Genomic DNA, 20179 nt, shown 5'->3' on the forward strand with positions numbered 1-20179 from the left:
GTTCAGGAGTTCTGTACACAAGAGCTTTCAAATGCTCCCCACGAACATAGGTCAAGTGAGTTTAAGTCTGGAGAGTATGAAGGCCAAGGAATTGGTCCACCTCCACATACTCATCTGTCACAGAATCTATTATTTAGAAGTCTATGAACTTTAATACTGAAGTAAGAAGAAGTCCATCATGCATGTAGTATGTGTTTTGTCACATTCATAAAGGCACATGTTCTAACAGAACAGATAGAGTATTGTGTAAGAAAGTGTGGTAGGTTTCTCTGTTACCTACACTCCTGGAAATGGAAAAAAGAACACATTGACACCAGTGTGTCAGACCCACCATACTTGCTCCGGACACTGCGAGAGGGCTGTACAAGCAATGATCACACGCGCGGCACAGCGGACACACCAGGAACCGCGGTGTTGGCCGTCGAATGGCGCTAGCTGCGCAGCATTTGTGCACCGCCGCCGTCAGTGTCAGCCAGTTTGCCGTGGCATACGGAGCTCCATCGCAGTCTTTAACACTGGTAGCATGCCGCGACAGCGTGGACGTGAACCGTATGTGCAGTTGACGGACTTTGAGCGAGGGCGTATAGTGGGCATGCGGGAGGCCGGGTGGACGTACCGCCGAATTGCTCAACACGTGGGGCGTGAGGTCTCCACAGTACATCGATGTTGTCGCCAGTGGTCGGCGGAAGGTGCACGTGCCCGTCGAACTGGGGCCGGACCGCAGCGACGCACGGATGCACGCCAAGACCGTAGGATCCTACGCAGTGCCGTAGGGGACCGCACCGCCACTTCCCAGCAAATTAGGGACACTGTTGCTCCTGGGGTATCGGCGAGGACCATTCGCAACCGTCTCCATGAAGCTGGGCTACGGTCCTGCACACCGTTAGGCCGTCTTCCACTCACGCCCCAACATCGTGCAGCCCGCCTCCAGTAGTGTCGCGACAGGCGTGAATGGAGGGACGAATGGAGACGTGTCGTCTTCAGCGATGAGAGTCGCTTCTGCCTTGGTGCCAATGATGGTCGTATGCGTGTTTGGCGCTGTGCAGGTGAGCGCCACAATCAGGACTGCATACGACCGAGGCACACAGGGCCAACACCCGGCATCATGGTGTGGGGAGCGATCTCCTACACTGGCCGTACACCACTGCTGATCGTCGAGGGGACACTGAATAGTGCACGGTACATCCAAACCGTCATCGAACCCATCGTTCTACCATTCCTAGACCGGCAAGGGAACTTGCTGTTCCAACAGGACAATGCACGTCTGCATGTATCCCGTGCCACCCAACGTGCTCTAGAAGGTGTAAGTCAACTACCCTGGCCAGCAAGATCTCCAGATCTGTCCCCCATTGAGCATGTTTGGGACTGGATGAAGCGTCGTCTCACGCGGTCTGCACGTCCAGCACGAACGCTGGTCCAACTGAGGCGCCAGATGGAAATGGCATGGCAAGCCGTTCCACAGGACTACATCCAGCATCTCTACGATCGTCTCCATGGGAGAATAGCAGCCTGCATTGCTGCGAAAGGTGGATATACACTGTACTAGTGCCGACATTGTGCATGCTCTGTTGCCTGTGTCTATGTGCCTGTGGTTCTGTCAGTGTGATCATGTGATGTATCTGACCCCAGGAATGTGTCAATAAAGTTTCCCCTTCCTGGGACAATGAATTCACGGTGTTCTTATTTCAATTTCCAGGAGTGTATTTTATGTAAACCAATTTACTTCGATATAGTAGTTTATGTAGAAATATATGCTCTTGACTTTGTCTATTGCTGTAATCAGCTGAACGACAATAAAATTATTATTATTATTATTACTATCTGTTAAGCCTAGGTGGAAGAACATGAGGCCCTAACAAACAGTGACCAACAACAATGGCTCAAATATTCACAGAAAATCTTTGTTGATGATGTTATTGCATTGTTTCATGAGGATTTGCAACAGCCCATACGTGCTACATGTGAAAATTTAGAATCTGATCATGTTGAAATGAGGCCTCATCTGTGAAGAGCACATTTGTACTAATGTGAGGGTTGACATGTTGTTGAATGAACCAATTGTAGAAGTGTGCCCATGCAAGAAAATCAGCTGATGATAGTGCCTGCACACACTGTACATCATATAGATACAGCATGTTCTTATGTGGCACTCTTCAGTCATGTGGTCAACCTAAGAATTAATACTTACCATGCATTCTAACCAAGTGTAAGTAAGAGTGTAGTTTCAGCATTTCATGTAAGAAAATGTTCCATATAATGCTGTTATGTTCGGTTTCTGCATGCTTTCCATGATAAATGTGATCACGAAGAGAAGTAGAAAATTAGCTCTAACATTGAAATAAAGTGTTTCTAGACCAATGTCCATCTAATACATTTTCTTCCTTATGTGTGAGGAATGTTTTCTGAAATTATGATCATACCTTTTAGTTACATCCTATACATTGTTTGAAGTGCAGTGTCATGAAAACCTGTTATCCAGAAGAAAAATGTGGCTTGTTATATTTGCAGAGGTGTTATACTAATGAGAAAAGAAGTAATTTATTGCCCTGGATGCAAAAACACACCACAGAAATGCCACAAAATAAGAAATGTCTACCTCAACAAAGCAACAATCCATCCAAGTTTGAAAAGCTGTAGAGTGCAGTTTCTCAATGAATATGTCCATGTTTCTTTCAATATACACTCCTGGAAATGGAAAAAAGAACACATTGACACCAGTGTGTCAGACCCACCATACTTGCTCCGGACACTGCGAGAGGGCTGTACAAGCAATGATCACACGCACGGCACAGCGGACACACCAGGAACCGCGGTGTTGGCCGTCGAATGGCGCTAGCTGCGCAGCATTTGTGCACCGCCGCCGTCAGTGTCAGCCAGTTTGCCGTGGCATACGGAGCTCCATCGCAGTCTTTAACACTGGTAACATGCCGCGACAGCGTGGACGTGAACCGTATGTGCAGTTGACGGACTTTGAGCGAGGGCGTGTAGTGGGCATGCGGGAGGCCGGGTGGACGTACCGCCGAATTGCTCAACACGTGGGGCGTGAGGTCTCCACAGTACATCGATGTTGTCGCCAGTGGTCGGCGGAAGGTGCACATGCCCGTCGACCTGGGACCGGACCGCAGCGACGCACGGATGCACGCCAAGACCGTAGGATCCTACGCAGTGCCGTAGGGGACCGCACCGCTACTTCCCAGCAAATTAGGGACACTGTAGCTCCTGGGGTATCGGCGAGGACCATTCGCAACCGTCTCCATGAAGCTGGGCTACGGTCCCGCACACCATTAGGCCATCTTCCGCTCACGCCCCAACATCGTGCAGCCCGCCTCCAGTGGTGTCGCGACAGGCGTGAATGGAGGGACGAATGGAGACGTGTCGTCTTCAGCGATGAGAGTCGCTTCTGCCTTGGTGCCAATGATGGTCGTATGCGTGTTTGGCGCTGTGCAGGTGAGCGCCACAATCAGGACTGCATACGACCGAGGCACACAGGGCCAACACCCGGCATCATGGTGTGGGGAGCGATCTCCTACACTGGCCGTACACCACTGCTGATCGTCGAGGGGACACTGAATAGTGCACGGTACATCCAAACCGTCATCGAACCCATCGTTCTACCATTCCTAGACCGGCAAGGGAACTTGCTGTTCCAACAGGACAATGCGCGTCCGCATGTATCCCGTGCCACCCAACGTGCTCTAGAAGGTGTAAGTCAACTACCCTGGCCAGCAAGATCTCCGGATCTGTCCCCCATTGAGCATGTTTGGGACTGGATGAAGCGTTGTCTCACGCGGTCTGCACGTCCAGCACGAACGCTGGTCCAACTGAGGCGCCAGGTGGAAATGGCATGGCAAGCCGTTCCACAGGACTACATCCAGCATCTCTACGATCGTCTCCATGGGAGAATAGCAGCCTGCATTGCTGCGAAAGGTGGATATACACTGTACTAGTGCCGACATTGTGCATGCTCTGTTGCCTGTGTCTATGTGCCTGTGGTTCTGTCAGTGTGATCATGTGATGTATCTGACCCCAGGAATGTGTCAATAAAGTTTCCCCTTCCTGGGACAATGAATTCACGGTGTTCTTATTTCAATTTCCAGGAGTGTATAATTCCTTAAACTCAGAGTGATGAAGTGGCTTCCTTTTATTCTGCAACCTATCACCATAAAGTAGTAGTAAAATTGGCACTTAAAAGGCTTGTAAAGTCACTTCATGAAAATATCACCAACACTGCAGTTCAATATAGTATGTTTCATTAGCTGCAAAGGTATCTATTTTATTAATATCAATGTTGCTTAGTGGATGAGTAATTGAGTAGTTTTTACAAACAAGTGTGCGAATGATTACTTTTGATATTGCAGTGTCATATTACTATGTTATTCAGTGCTACAGTAAATTACATCATTAGCAGTGCCTCTGTCAACCATCCAATTCTCAGCAATGTTTATTTTCTCTTTAAAAATTCAAATTTCAAAATTCTGCAAACACACACAAAAGCAAGATTCTACAACTGTATGTGACTGCAACTATTTTACAGTAACACAGCACTGGGTACTTGGCTGCATTCACAGTCACATATTTTAATTACTCATGATAATTAAATAGTAAATTCTGCCAACAAAGTTATACATTCCTCATGGTAGGTATAGCTGGTGGTGGAGGCTGGTGTTTAAGGTTGATACAACTCTTCTTCCACATTCTCTATTACCTCCTGACATATATTGGCCTGAAAATCATGACTGCTATCTCTTGTGTACTTGGTCCAACTTTTCTGGGTGTATCTCTTCTCTTACTATCTGGGAAATGAGAGAGGTGGGGTAATGGTGGTCTTCAACAATTGCTGTAAGGACCACATATGACAGTTGGTAATACTTCCTTTGTCTGATTCTTTTCTGTTACATTACATTGATGTGCTTGCAGCACATGAAGAATTCCAGTTATGTTGTAACATACTTCACCAGAAGAGCTTGGTACATGTCTTCTGCAGCTCCTTTCATCAAGTGTGAGATTTTGTTAGCTTTTTTCATATTTGGATTCACAATGTGGCACAGGGACAAAACATTCTGTATGTAAGACTGTGTCATTTCCTCATGATGTCATGATGTTGGGCCCTGTCCTACAATTGTGCTTCTGCTAAGCAGACATGCTGCTGATCATCACCAAATGTTTTTGCAGCTCATCCTGGAATTTGTTCTGCTATCGATTTTCTCTTTATTATTCTTGAACCACTGTTGAACTATGCCATCCAAGTAAAGTTACATATCTTCCAAACGCATCATGTAATGATTTATTTGTTGGTCAGTCAAATCCTTTCACCCATTTTGATGGGTCCTGACCAGCATCTCTGGAAAACACCGATGGATGCTTGATGTACAGCTGACTTGCTCCAGTTCTGGAATACATTTGTCTCCCAAATATATGGGCAGCAGGAACAATGTGCTGCTTGTATTCTGGTTCCTGTCCATGTAGGCAACAGATTTTATGTTGTGTAACTGGAGCCATAGTGATGTAGAAGTTTTGAAGTATCTGATGTCTCCACCAAGCAATGCCATTTTACAGCCACAATCAAGTGAAAATCTGAAAGCTGAATCATCAGTAAAGTATAGCACTTAGCACTAAATGCTTGTTTATTATGGACACCAATTGACAGACAGAACTGCACTTGTCTGTGAACAGTGCCATCATTTATACAAACAAAAGAAATTTTGAGAGCCTTCCAGAAATGACAAACACTACATAACAAATAACTGCTGCTTGTCAGGTTTGAACTGGCAACCCACCACATATCAGTAATTAGTGCTTACTGCTGCATCACAGTGCATACACCACACCTCAGACATACACATACCATAAGCACCCCAAAGAGGTTGGTAGCTAGAATAAAAAGCCACTGGTTAGCAGGTAAAGGCCTACAAAGAAATAAAAGGTTGTGCCATGTATCGTCTCTAGTAGGCCCCCTTGGCTACTATTCCAGTTTGTTCATCTTACATTATTTCTGTGTCATGATACCACCCTCTGCTTTTGATGTGAGAAAAGAGAGTGTTTTTTTTTCTTTTTTTTTTTTTTTGGGGGGGGGGGGGTGCCAAAGGTATCAGAGTATATGAGAAAATTGTTCCCGCAATCACAATTCATCAATTCATCTGTTCCAGTGCCTTCAGAAAGGTAGAGAACTTAGCAACAAAAACTATAAGTTCACTGAAGGTTGGAAATCGTGGACACAAAACAAAGAACTAGATTGGACAATAAAGGTACACACCTCCACACTCAGAGGGGATTATACAGGGTGGTCCATTGATAGTGATCAGGCCAAATATCTCACGAAATAAGCATCAAACAAAAAAACTACAAAGAATGAAACTCATCTAGCTTGAAGGGGAAACCAGATAGCGCTATGGTTGGCAAGCTAGATGGCCCTGCCATAGGTCAAATGGATATCAACTGCATTTTTTAAAATAGGAACCCCCATTTTTTGTTAAATATTCATGTTGTACTTAAAGAAATAGGAATGTTTTGGTTGGACCACGTTTTTTGGTTTGTGATGGATGGCGCTGTAATAGTCACATATGTGTAAGTATGTGGTATCACATAACATTCCACCAGTGCGGACGGTATTTGCTTCGTGATACATTACCCATGTTAAAATGGACCATTTATCAATTGTGGAAAAGGTAGATATTGTGTTTATGTATGGCTATTGTGATCAAAATGCCCAATGGGCATGTGCTATGTGTTGTGGCGTAGCAAGACAGCCACACCACTCGGAGGTAGCCGAAAGGCACGCTAACTAATGCAGACGGGCGTGAAGTCTGAAACAGGATAACTATTGAATGGTAGCAAGAAAAGTACGTAGTTGCTTTATACTTAACTTTTATTCTCTGATGAATACAGCGTTCTTCTTGAGACATTTATACTATAACTTTCAAAGTAGGTAAGGCTAATGGCGCCTTGCTAGGTCGTAGTCATGTGCTTAGCTGAAGGCTATTCTAACTGTCTCACGGCAAATGAGAGGAAGGCCTCGTACGTCTAGTCGCTAGCAATGCCGTCCGTACAACTGGGGCGAGTGCTAGTCCGTCTTTCTAGACCTGCCATGTGGTGGCGCTAGGTCTGCAAGTACTGATGGCGGCGACACGCGGGTCCGTCATGTACTAATGGACCGCGGCCGATTTAAGCTACCACCTAGCAAGTGTGGTGTCTGGCGGTGACACCACACTATGTATGCTGCTCGGTATCCTGGACGACATCATCCAAGTGTCTGGACCATTCACCGGATAGTTACGTTATTTAAGGAAACAGGAAGTGTTCAGCCATATGAGAAACATCAACCACAACCTGCAACAAATGATGACGCCCAAGTAGGTGTTCTAGCTGCTGTCATGGCTAATCCACACATCAGTAGCAAACAAATTGCGGGAGAATCATGAATCTCAAAAACGTCGGTGTTGAGAATGCTACATCAACATCGATTGCACCCATACCATATTTCTATGCTCCAGGAATTGCATAGTGACGACTTTGAATGTTGTGTACAGTTCTGCCACTGGGCACAAAAAAAAATTAAGGGATGATGAGAGATATTTTGCATGCATTCTATTTAGCGATGAAGCGTCATTCACCAACAGCCGTAATGTAAACTGGCATAATATGCACTACTGGGCAATGGAAAATCCATGATGGCTGTAAAAAGGGGAACATCAGCGACCTTGGTGGGTTAATGTATGGTGCAGCATTATGGGAGGAAGGATAATTGGCCCCCATTTTATTGATGGCAATCTAAATGGTGCAAGGTATGCTGATTTCCTACGTGATGTTCTACCGATGTTACTACAAGATGTTTCACTGCATGACAGAATGGCGATGTACTTCCAACATGTTGGATGTCTAGCACATAGCTCGCGTGTGGTTGATGTGGTATTGAATAGCATATTTCATGACTGGTGGCTTAATCGTTGAAGCACCATACCATGGCCCACACTTTCACCAGATCTGACATCCCCAGATTTCTTTCTGTGGGGAAAGTTGGATATTTGCTATCTTGATCCACTGAAAATACCTGACAACATGCGTCAGCACATTGTCAGTGCATGTGCAAACATTACGGAAGGCGAACTACTCGCTGTTGAGAGGAATGTCGTTACACATATTGCCAAATGCATTGAGGTTGATGGACATGATTTTGAGCATTTATTGCATTAATGTGGTACTTACAGGTAATCATGCTGTAACAGCACGCATTCTCAGAAATGATAAGTTCACAAAGGTACATGTATCACATTGGAACAACTGAAATAAAATGTTAAAACCTACCTACATTCTGTATTTTAATTTAAAAAACCTACTTGTTACCAACTGTTTGTCTAAAATTGTGAGCCATATGTTTGTGACTATTACAGTGCCATCTATCACAAAGCAAAAAAAGTGGTCCAAATAAAACATTCATATACCTTTACGTACTACACGAATATGTAATAAAAAATGGGGGTTCCTATTTGTCTAAAATTGTGAGCCATATGTTTGTGACTATTACAGTGCCATCTATCACAAAGCAAAAAAAGTGGTCCAAATAAAACATTCATATACCTTTACGTACTACACGAATATGTAATAAAAAATGGGGGTTCCTATTTTTAAAAAAAAAAAAAAAAAAAAAAAAAAAAAAAAACCAGTTGATATCCGATTGACCTATGGCAGTGCCATCTAGCGGGCCAACCATAGCGCCATCTGGTTTTCCCCTTCAAGCCAGACAAGTTTTGTTGTTTGTAGCTTATTTGTTTGATGCTCATTTCATGAGATATTTGGCCTGGGTATGATCAATTGGCCACCCAGTATATACAACGCTAAAATCATTGTTCATGTATCAGAAGCATTATAAAACAAAGAACTAAATCCTAAGAGGGAGAATTTTTATGTAGTGAAACCTACAATAATTCTGAGACTCTTTAAAAGCTAAGAATGTAATTAACTCAATCATTGTTATAAAATGTTACTAGTAGCCAGACCTATTCAAAACATGCAAATGATTGCACATATCCTGAATGGCTTCACTGCTGACAGGCAATTACTAAAAAATCATTCAATGTGTGAACAACAATATAGCATAACACTGCCTGTGGAAGGGTATATGCTAAACATAGCAAATATTCTGGAAATAGGAACTGATCTAGTCCTTATATCCAGCCCAACTCCCTCTAGAAGGAATGCACCAAATAGTTTTATGTATGATGCCAAGAAGATCCATGAACTTTATCCCCTTAATTAAGCTGGGTTAAAAAAAGACTTTGTATGTTGGCCATCATTAAATAAGCAACAAACAAAAATCAAATTGTGTGAAAAGAAGAAAATCTGATGTAGATGTTCTATTTAATAGTGAAAAAACATTAAAACAGCACAATATATTGGCATAAACAATGAAATATAAGAAGAGATTTCTTTCAGAGAATTGTTTCTTATTACAAACTTGATTAGTACAAAAATCTTGAAGTTAAGCTCTAATACAGAATATGATCTGTCTTCAAACTGAATTAATACACAGTTCACAAGGGTGCAAAACATCTATAGCTGTGTATATGTATCTAGTGCCATTGCAGAATGCTTTGTAGCTTTTATGGTATCTATAGAAGGATGATACCTGCCTGATATCAAATGAAATCATCTTATAAGTGATTTATGTGACTGAGATCCTGGGTACCTAATTAGCTACTCATTTCTTTAGGCATTCTCCTCTTCAGTTTATTGGTATACAATATACTCTGTGCGGACAGCAATCATGATGTTGAAAAACAAATCCTCTTGATTCATGCATTAACAGCTTAACACGACATTCCAAAATGTTACTCTAATGCACCTTGAGAAACATTTCTCCCATGCTGGAGCAAACACTGATCTGTGCATTTTTAATGTAGATATCTACAACTATGCATACCTAGAACTCTGTGCTGATCTATTTCAGTGATCATGTACCAACAAGGATGCAAAATATCTGAATACAGTTGTTTTGGTATGATGTATTTCTTCAAATGGCTCTGGGCACTATGGGACTTAAATGCTGTGGTCATCAGTCCCCTAGAACTTAGAACTACTTAAACCTAACTAACCTAAGGACATCACACACATCCATGCCCGAAGCAGGATTCGAACCTGCGAGCATAGCGGTCGTGCGGTTCCAAACTGTAGCGCCTAGAACTGCTCGGCCACTCTGGCCAGCTGTATTTCTTCAAGAACTAGCATGAATGTATTAAAAAGAAGTGACCAGTTTACTCTATGAGCATTTTATGTGAACCAGAAAATGTTTCATAATACACAGACAACCAATTATAAACAATGATCTTACAATACTGGTTTTCTTTCTACAGGTTCCTGTCTTGTAACTCATACATTTTATCAAAGAAATACTGGTCAGCTAGAAACTCTAATGTGATTACTCAGTAGTTCTGTGTGGAACATGGTGGAAACAGTGTCAGAACTGCTGTGATTGATGCCACACAAGTCTTCCAAATGGTTATTTTAGGTTAGTGTCAATGTTTCCATTAACTCTCTTGTTTTTACAAATAGACACAGATTTGTTTGTATCTTAGTTAGAGCTGAATTTTGTAATTACATTATTTTATCAGTGACAATTTGAAAAATCCATAGATAAATAACAAAATTACAAAGAAAAATATTACAATCTGGCATGCATAAGTACATCAGTCATTATATGAAACTGTGGCTTTTGAAGTATTTTCCCATTGTTGTATTGTATTTACAGGTGCAAGAACAGGCGAGAGCAGCAAAAATATGAAGTTGTTACCATACTTTCCAAAAGTCAGTTATATCAAAAGTTGCGCACATTATGAACATTGAAGAATAGCGGTATTATTTCAGTCCCTCGATTCTACATCTGAAATGCAATGATATTGCAATGGCTATCCAAAGACTTAGTTACTCAGTAACTTAAGGAACTGCAGGGAGAGGGGGGGGGGGGGGGGGAGGAAGAGGGGGGAAGAGGGAGGGGGGAGTAGAACACATCTGGAAAGAAGGCTTCAATTTTGATCTGATGATGGAATATGCCACATGGGGGATATTAGATATACTGAAAATAGTTTCCAATGTTGTCTGCCAACAGATAGAGTAGTGGCATAGCTACCAGAGCACCATCTGTGTCTTCCGTTAATATGGAGTGATCAAAACCAGAAGGCTCAGTGTGGTGCAAGCGTGTGAAGCAGGCAGTCAACAATGCCACAGAGATGCACTCTTGCTTCCTACAGCCAACTGAGAAAGTTTGAAAGGGATGAAATTGTGGCCCTCTATGTGATGGGTTGGACCTCTTTGAGAATTTCCACACAAGTTAGAAGTGCTGTGTCAGTTGTGAAATGATGATGATATCAGTGATCACGTGAATGTTCTCACACACGTAGAAGAGCTTCTTGATGTCCACACAGCTGAGATGCCCGCAGGAGTGCTGTATTGTAATGGCAGCAATGCCAGATTGAACAGCTACCACAGTGCAGTTAAGAGGGCTTGTGAGCCCAGATGTGTCAACACAAACTGTTGTGAACCAGTTATTAGCAGTGGGACTATGGGCAAACACACATATAACCTGCCTTCCACTCACACCACAGCACTGACATGCAGAGCTCAACTGGTTTCATCAAAGGATCTCTTGTAGAATGGAATGGGATGCCATGGTCTTCAGCGATGGAAACAGATTCTGACTGCACACAAGTGATAGTTGTTTGTTCATACAGCATAGACCTGGTGAGTGCTGTCTTGTAGAGTGCATTCATCTAAGACATATTGGCCCCACCCCAAGCCTTATGGTCAGGAGTTCACTAAGCTACAATTCTTGTGCACCTTTGATGTTTCTGGAGGGGACTGTAACTAATGTTTGTTATGTGCAGAAAGTCGTTAGACCCATTTTGTTGCCATTCTTGCAACATGAAGGTGATGTGTTGTTACAACAGGATAATTCTCACCCACACACTACCTGTAAAACTCCCTGTGCTCTGCAAGACATGGAGCAATTTTCCTAGCCAGCACAATCTCTGGACTTGTCTCCATTGAGCACATGTGGGGCATGATGGGAGAAGAAGTGACCCGTGTGACCCGTCAGTTAACTCTTACAGAACTATGTGAACTGCTTGAGCAGGTGTGGCATAATGTATCTCAGGACAGTGTCTGTCATATGTATGATCGACTGGATGCCAGGGTCAGTGTCTGCATTGCTGCCTGTGGAGGCTACACCATGTACCAATATGGGTGTTTCAGCATGGCTTGATACCTAGTACCTCAGAACCAATTATGCTATTGATCTGTAAATGTAATCATTTCGTGACCTCCATGTGCACTGTTGCAACAATAAATTTTGAGTGAATTGGAAACCTCTGAAAGGTTATACAATTTTTTTTCTCTGGCAGTGCCATGTTGTCTAACTTGGCACATACTCATGATACATACACATGGACTATTCTACGTGGTGCTGCAAGAAACTATTTGTGTCTGTATCATACGGACCCTAATTTTGGATGCTCATCAGCATTAATGTGATTATGCTGTTAATTAAGTTAGTCTCTATCCCCCAGTATTGTCTTCAGTCTAAGATTGCTGAAGCATTGGTACATCATAAAACAATTCTCTGTGTAATGACTTTGATCCATTGAGTTCTTATTCTGCATTCTTTGTTGTGACATAATTCTAGTCAATTAATAACTACACCAGCAGACATAATACTTGATACCATTAAATCTGCTATCAAGTATTGCACCAGGAAAGCCATGCTGTGGCCTCACCTACAATATTGCCTAATTTATTTACTCCAAGAGACCAATGATGGTGGTGTATTATGCATGATCAGAGTCGTGCTCTAACAAGACTATGGTTCAGCAGTTTTGGTACACTACATAAATCATGCAGTAAATGGTAGGATTAACAGTAGTACTGGTAGCATTGATAGGAAAAGAAACATAAATGAACATGTAAGGGAGAAACTGGGCACCAATGACTTGTCTTTGTTTTTTGTTTGTATGGTTGTTTCTTTTGCACATAATTAGAGCTGCACATTATTCAGTGTAAATTCACTGTGTGTTTATTTCCTTAAAGACTACAAATTGCCTTTTATAAGCAATAAAAATTAGTTATATGCATAACTTCTGCACTTTTATTTAATTAAAGCAATTACTTTTGATGCAAGAACAGTTTACATGCACAAACATAAAAAACATAGTTTTTTGTTATTTTGTACTTAACAGAACATTCTTTATCATGATCGAAGATGCATTAGTAGTTTATGAATAACAGAAATATGTGTAACGTAAGTCCGATGCGGTACTGACACAATGTTTGATATATTTTTGTTTTGTGACTTTCTTTGTTTTACCTTTTTGTTGAGGAAATTGCATTTTCTAGTGACATATGTAATTTATTTATTTTCACTACAACATCCCTCTGTTTCACATTAAAAATCAACAATTTTCAAATTCTACACCCAGAATTCCAGTGTTTGTATAAAATCATTTTTAAACAACAGAAAGGAGGATAACTACACTGATGGAAAAAGTTGCAACACCAAGAAGGAGTTGTAAGATATAAATGAACATTAGTAGATATGCTTCTACATCTGAAAGATGATGTACATTCCAATTTCGTGCCAGTCACATATGAGTGGTGCTACTAGTGCCACTATGAGGATGCAAATCAGGTTTGTTTTAAATACACACTGTAATGTTTGTCAGCATTAGCTAACTTTGAGATTAGACATGGTGAATGGACATTAGTCAGGACTGCATTTATGGCAACAAAGATACTACAATCAGCAACTCACTGCATTTGAATGAGGTTGTGTAATAGTGCTACAAGAAGCTGGATGTTCCTTCTGTGATACTGCGGAAAGACTTGGCAGGAATATAGCCACTGTACATGATTGCTGGCAGCAATAGTCACAAGAATGTATGATCACAAGAAGACTGGGCACTGGATGGCCACATGCCATGACCAAGAGGGAAGACCATCATGTCTGGCATATGGCTCTGATGCATTGTATTGCATCTGCAGCAATAATTTGAGCAGCAGGTAGCACCACAGCTCCATATGAAACTGTTACAAACTGGTTACTTCAAGGACAACTCTGAGGCAGATGCCCTGTAGCGTGCATTCCACTGACACCAAACCACTGCCATGTGCAACTTCAAGTCAAAGCTCACTGGAGTGCAGGGTGTAGGTCTGTTGCATTTTCTGATGAAAGCTGGTTCTGTCTCAGTGCCAGTGATGGCCATGTGTTGGTTAGAAGAAGGCCAGCTGAGGGTCTGCAACCAACCTGTCTGTGTGCTAGACACACTGGAGCTACGCCTGGGGCTATGGTCTGGGATGGGATTTTGTATGACAGCAGGAACACTCTTGTGGTTGTCCCATGCACCCTGACTGCAAATGTGTACTTCAGTCTGTTGATTTGACCTCCATTCATGAACAGAATTCCAGGGGCATTTTCAAACTGGTAATGCTTGCCTGTATACCACTGTTGCAACCCAACATGCTCTACAGAGTGCTGACATGTTGCCTTGGCTTGCTTGATCACCAATCTGTCTCTAAATTAGCACATATGGGACATCATCAAACAACAACTCTAGCATCATCCACAACCAGTCCCTGCATTGACTAACCAACTGCAACAAGCATGGAACTCCATTCCTCAAACTGACATCCAGCACCTGATCAACACAATGCATACATGTTTTCATGCTTGAGTGCAACATTATGGTGATTACACCAATTATTAATGTACCAACACTTCACAGTTTCAGTGACATATCTTGTGCTTACTTAACCTGTGGTCTTGCATTGTTATTCACTTAAGTATGTTACCTAAAAAAATGTATTTCCAAAATTTCATTACTCTGTATTAAGTATTTTTTAATGTTACAGTTTTTTTCCTGTCAGTGTACAAAGAACAAAAATGTCCTATAAGTTACCCAACCCTTTATACAGGGTGTTTATAAATGAATATCAGGATTTTAACACTTTATAATATTTATTAATTTAAACTTACAGTTATAAATGATATATCAAATGAAACAGCAACTCAAACAGTTTTACCAAGAACCTTATAAATGTTAAATGCGAGCACCATTTGTCACACAGCACACATCAAGTCTACAGCCGTGTTCTTCTTCCCAAACATTGATAAGTGTGTCTTCAGTGATTGTAGCAACAGCTGCTTCAATCCAGTTTCTTAATTCAGGGAGGTCTGCTGGTAAGGGAGGCACGTACACACGATCCTTGATGAAGCCCCAAAGGAAAAAATCGCATGGCGTTAGGTCAGGTGAACATGGAGGCCATGCAAAGCAAGCCCTGTCATTGGCCCCCTTGCAGTCTATCCAGCGCTTGGGTGCAGTGAAGTTCAACCAATTGCATGCTTCACTATGCCAGTGAGGTGGCACACCATCTTGCTGGAAAATGAAGTTCTCTGGCTCATCTTCTTTCAGCTGAGGGAAGAGCCACTGCTCTAGTGTATCAAGGTAAGAAGTGCCAGTAACAGTAGGTTCACCAAAAAAGAAAGGCCCATAAACTTTCTGCCAGGATACGGCACAAAAAACAGTCACTTTAGGGGAATCTTGTTGCATTTGTACCACCTCGTGAGGATTTTCTGAGCCCCTGATGCACACATTGTGAGTGTTAACATGTCCACTAAGGTGAAAGGTCAATTCATCACTGAAGACAACATGAGCCAGAAAATCTTCATCTTCATGAAACAACATTTTTTTTATTTCACACATAATCGATGGTCTGCCAGCATTAGAGCCTGTAATAACTGTAAACAGTAAGAACATAGTTGTACGCATTTTCTTAAAACTTTCCAAACAGTTGACATGGGAACTTGCAATTCATGACTAGCCTTCTGGACTGATTTCTTTGGGCTACGAATGAATGACTCTCTCACGCATTCAACAGTCTCTTCACTAACTCTTGGTCATCCTGTTCTCTTCCCTTTATAAAGGCAGCCGGTATCTTCAAATTGATGATACCATCTACGAATGTTATTATCTCTTGGAGGATCACAACCGAACTTCAGCTAGAATGCACATTGCACAGTAACTACAGATTCGGTCTCTGCAAACTGCAAAACACAAAATGCTTTCTGTTCTCTATTCGCCATCTTCACTACTACTGCTGTCTAGCGGATTGTGGCAGAAACATTACGCACTGCGCATGTGCACTGACACCAAACACGACTGTTTGAGTTGGCCTTTCATTTGACTTATCATTTTTAACTGTAAGTTTAATGTAATAAATATTATAAAGTGTTAAAGCGCCAATATTCATTTATAAACACCCTGCGTATCCTCATTCAGTTTCTACAAGGTTCACCATTTCCAGATTTTCGTAGAATCTAGTATGACATTAGTCACATACGTAAAAATAGTGATCTTTATCAGGTAATATGCGATAGGTAGGTAATATCCCTTATGTATGGGGACTATAGATATGACCTTAATTGACCAAGCTACCAGGAAAACTACCATAGTCTAGGCTTACTTATGACAGTCTGCAATAGCCTAAAGAAGTTTTACAACTCTATGTATGAGTCATGAATAAAGTGGCATCCTCGGAGTAAGGTAGTGCAGTTACATGACTTTGAATCATGGACTGTAATTGGTTAGTATAGACTGAATGATAATCTCATAGATTTCACTCATCACATTCATTACTAAAATTACACATTACCTGTCTACACTGATTACCTCAGACCACAAATTACTACTGCTGTGTATGGGTGCTTCATAGAAATATATTCTATAGGTAGTAAAGGTACTGTATTTCTTAAAATAAGTATAGAATGTTGCCATATTTATTCTTGTATAATATTCAAATAGCAAGGGAAAAACAATGAAAGAAAAACTGAAAATGCCTGGTATGTTGTATTTAATTGACACGAGTGGTGTAGATAATTGCAACTGTAGCTGAGATGTCGATTAGCCAACTTTTTTGTGATTAAGTGTTCATTATACAATTCTCTGTAATTACAAAAGCAGCTTATTAGTCACACATACAACGTTAATGTTTAGGAGAGCTATGATTTCAAATACTTCCTCTAGTATATGATAATGGTAATTTTGTAATGCAGAACATTGATTACTTCCCTGGAATGCTACTTGTGAAGTACAAAACACTGGCTTATTGTTACACTTGATGAGTGTTCAGAGTCAGTCTTTGTGAGGAACTGTTTAAATGCTTTAAAGTATGTGTCTAGATGTCTAGATTCTTCCTGTAATATATCTGAATACTTACTTCAAAGTAAGTGTAATCCAAATTACTTCATGTGTGGCAAAGTAAATATACTTAATACAATGAAATTATGCATGCTGTAGGTGCCAGTACACTGTACTATAATGTTTTGTATTATACTTTTCTTTACCTTACCTTATCTGAAAACAACAATATCAGATTATAATTAATGTTTGAACCAACCTTTGGACCTTCAGGCCCTTCAAGTCCAGGTATACCTTGTGGACCAGTGGCTCCTCTTTCTCCTTTCATCCCCATGTCTCCTTTCTCACCATCAGCACCCCTATCTCCTTTGTCTCCTTTGTCTCCCGTACTTCCTCTCTTTCCTTCATCTCCTTTCACACCTCTTGGTCCTGGAAAACCAACAGGACCCTGAGGTCCTTGTGGACCTGTGTCCCCCTTTGACCCTGGGCTGCCTGGATTTCCTGGATGTCCTGGGGACCCTTCTGATCCTGGCAGACCTGGTATTCCAGGCTTACCTTGAGGTCCCTGAAATTAATAATTTATAATTTGTAGGATGATTGTTACTGTTTCTTTTGCAGGAATAAACAGAAAAATTAAACACTGCACTTTTCTCAAATTATTTTCATTAACCAAAGTATTCGGGCATAATAATCTGTATTTACAAATCACAAAAACAATAACAGCTATGAACAATTTCCACTAATCAAACTACTTAGGCTTAGATTAAGCAGTCAAAACTCTCCAAAGAGCATTTTTGGACAAATATTTATCCTTAATCAACTATTTAGCCCAAGTAGGTGACATTAAGTTGTTCTACACAGTAAGAATGAAAGTGTTTTATCAACCCTCTGCAAAACACTTAGTGTGAATTGCACTCTAATCACACACATATAAATGCCTAGATACCTTCAGTAATCTAGTGCTTTGAAGATTATGAGCAAAAATCAGAAACAGTCTCAAGAAGAACAGAAAATTAAGACTAAGTTGGGAAGCCACAATTCCTAAATCAGAAACAACTGTTTTATTTGAGAACATCATTTCAAGAGAGAGGAAGAGGGAGAGAGGGAGGGAGGGAGGGAGGGAGGGAGGGAGGGAGAGAGAGAGAGAGAGAGAGAGAGAGAGAGAGAGAGAGAGAGAGAGAGAGAGAGAGAGAGAGAGAGCAACTGGGTAACTCAGGAATGAGTTAAAATAAATTTAATAGAAGCATGTATCTGGATGAGGAATGGAGGTATAAATGAACACTGTTAGTATACCATATTTCATGAAAACATTAGAAACATCACAAACAATAGTTAATAATTTTAACATCAGCAGAAAAATGTACCAATGATCATCCATGAAAATATCTATGTAAACATTCATTACTTATTAGATTAACCCTGGATGAAAGAACAACCCATTTCACACATATAGTTTATGGTCCTTGTAATGTGCTGTTCTTACTTACAGCCAGTCCTGGAGGCCCAAGTTGTCCTTGTGGCCCTGGAGGTCCTACTGGACCAACAGGACCAGTCTGCCCTGGGGGTCCAGGCTGACCAGGTGGTCCATTATTTCCTTTCGGCCCTATAGGGCCTTCACTGCCAGGAATACCTGGAGGACCGGGAAGACCCGGAAAACCTCTAGGCCCTGGAAAACCCCTTGGTCCCTGAAATCACATATCATGAAGAAATACAAATTTGAATCATTTGTAAAAAAAATATGTAATGTCTGTCTAAACAAAGAAATTTAATTTTTAAACACTTAAGAAATTCAGTATAACTGCACATATTAAGTAATTCTTCCAATATTTATTTCTTCTACTTTAAATTTTGAGGTCTTTGTGTAAAATATATGTGTGAAATAATAAAACTGAGGCATATATTTAGTGATTAATCAATTAAATAAATTTGTGATATATGTACTATATGGTTACAAAGTCTTGATAATGAAACAAAGGTAAATTTTGCTTAAATGATTTTATTATGTCAATGGAAAATCATAATTATTTGTGTACTCATAAAGCTATAAGCTCCATGATTTCATTCACTTTCAAAGAAGTAACTAATTTTTAAATTACTGGCAAATTTACAATATGAGAAAGCAATTGCTTTGATATTAACAAGTATTTTTTTCCATTTCAGTAGAATGTTACACAAGAATATGGACCCTATTTAATTAGTTTTGACTTCATGAAACAGAAACTGAAAAAGGATGAAGTATGTACAGATTTAAACAGGAAGTTATACAGTTTACTAACGCAGGTTTGTGTGTCCTTCTTCTGCTGCAAGACAACCATCTAAGCAGCAGCTGCCCTCATCTGTTGTGTTACCAAATTTACCATAGCTGAGATGCACTTCTGCTGGTCAGCTATAGTTATTAAAAAAAGCTACAGGGTGTGAGATCAGGAGATCTTGTTGGTAGGAACATAAGAGCCAGGTTTTTTCCCAGTGTGGCCTGTCCATCACTGATAAAGGGATTGATTCAAAAATTCTTAGACATCAAGGTGCCAACAGGGTGGTGTTCCAGCCTGTTCAAATAATGAACTCTTTTGAATCTCTGTTAAATTGACAAGGGGAGGCCACAATGTTTGGATCACAGATTTACTTCAGACTTTGTACACTTTTAGTAGCCCATGAGAACAAAATAATGAGCAAGTAGCAAGGTGTATTATTTAGGTGATTTTGAGAAAATTGCAAGAGAATTTTATATGTCAGTGATTTACTGGTGTGTTGTGGCTCCCTTAGCATGAGATGATGGAAGTCATGTGGTTAGGATTCAAGCTCTGTAATCAGTAGATCGCTGGATCGAGTCCAGCTCATATGTATACATTTTAATACTAGTCACATTATTTCATACATATTAAGTTAGAAAGGTAATATGATGAAAAGATCCATTTATTTGAATGGAATTTTATTGAAGTTCCAATGTTAATTGATTGTTTTCTAATTTATATTATTGCAACAATTATTACTAGGTGGTTATAATT

At 40.8% G+C, this 20179-nt stretch overlaps 1 protein-coding gene across 1 annotated transcript in view; it reads right to left on the reverse strand.

Annotated features, from left to right (window-relative positions):
* Window positions 1-20179, reverse strand: part of LOC126183837 (collagen alpha-1(XI) chain-like) — a 533300-nt gene that overhangs the window by 144616 nt on the left and 368505 nt on the right. Inside the window, exons 11-12 of the mRNA XM_049926098.1 lie at window positions 18662-18859; window positions 17434-17739 (exon numbers count right to left, since the gene is read on the reverse strand). Of these exons, the coding sequence (XP_049782055.1) occupies window positions 17434-17739; window positions 18662-18859 (504 nt within the window). The remainder of the gene's footprint in view (window positions 1-17433; window positions 17740-18661; window positions 18860-20179) is intronic.

Source organism: Schistocerca cancellata, chromosome 4, assembly GCF_023864275.1.
Source record: "Schistocerca cancellata isolate TAMUIC-IGC-003103 chromosome 4, iqSchCanc2.1, whole genome shotgun sequence".
Classification (NCBI taxonomy): Eukaryota; Metazoa; Arthropoda; class Insecta; order Orthoptera; family Acrididae; genus Schistocerca; species Schistocerca cancellata.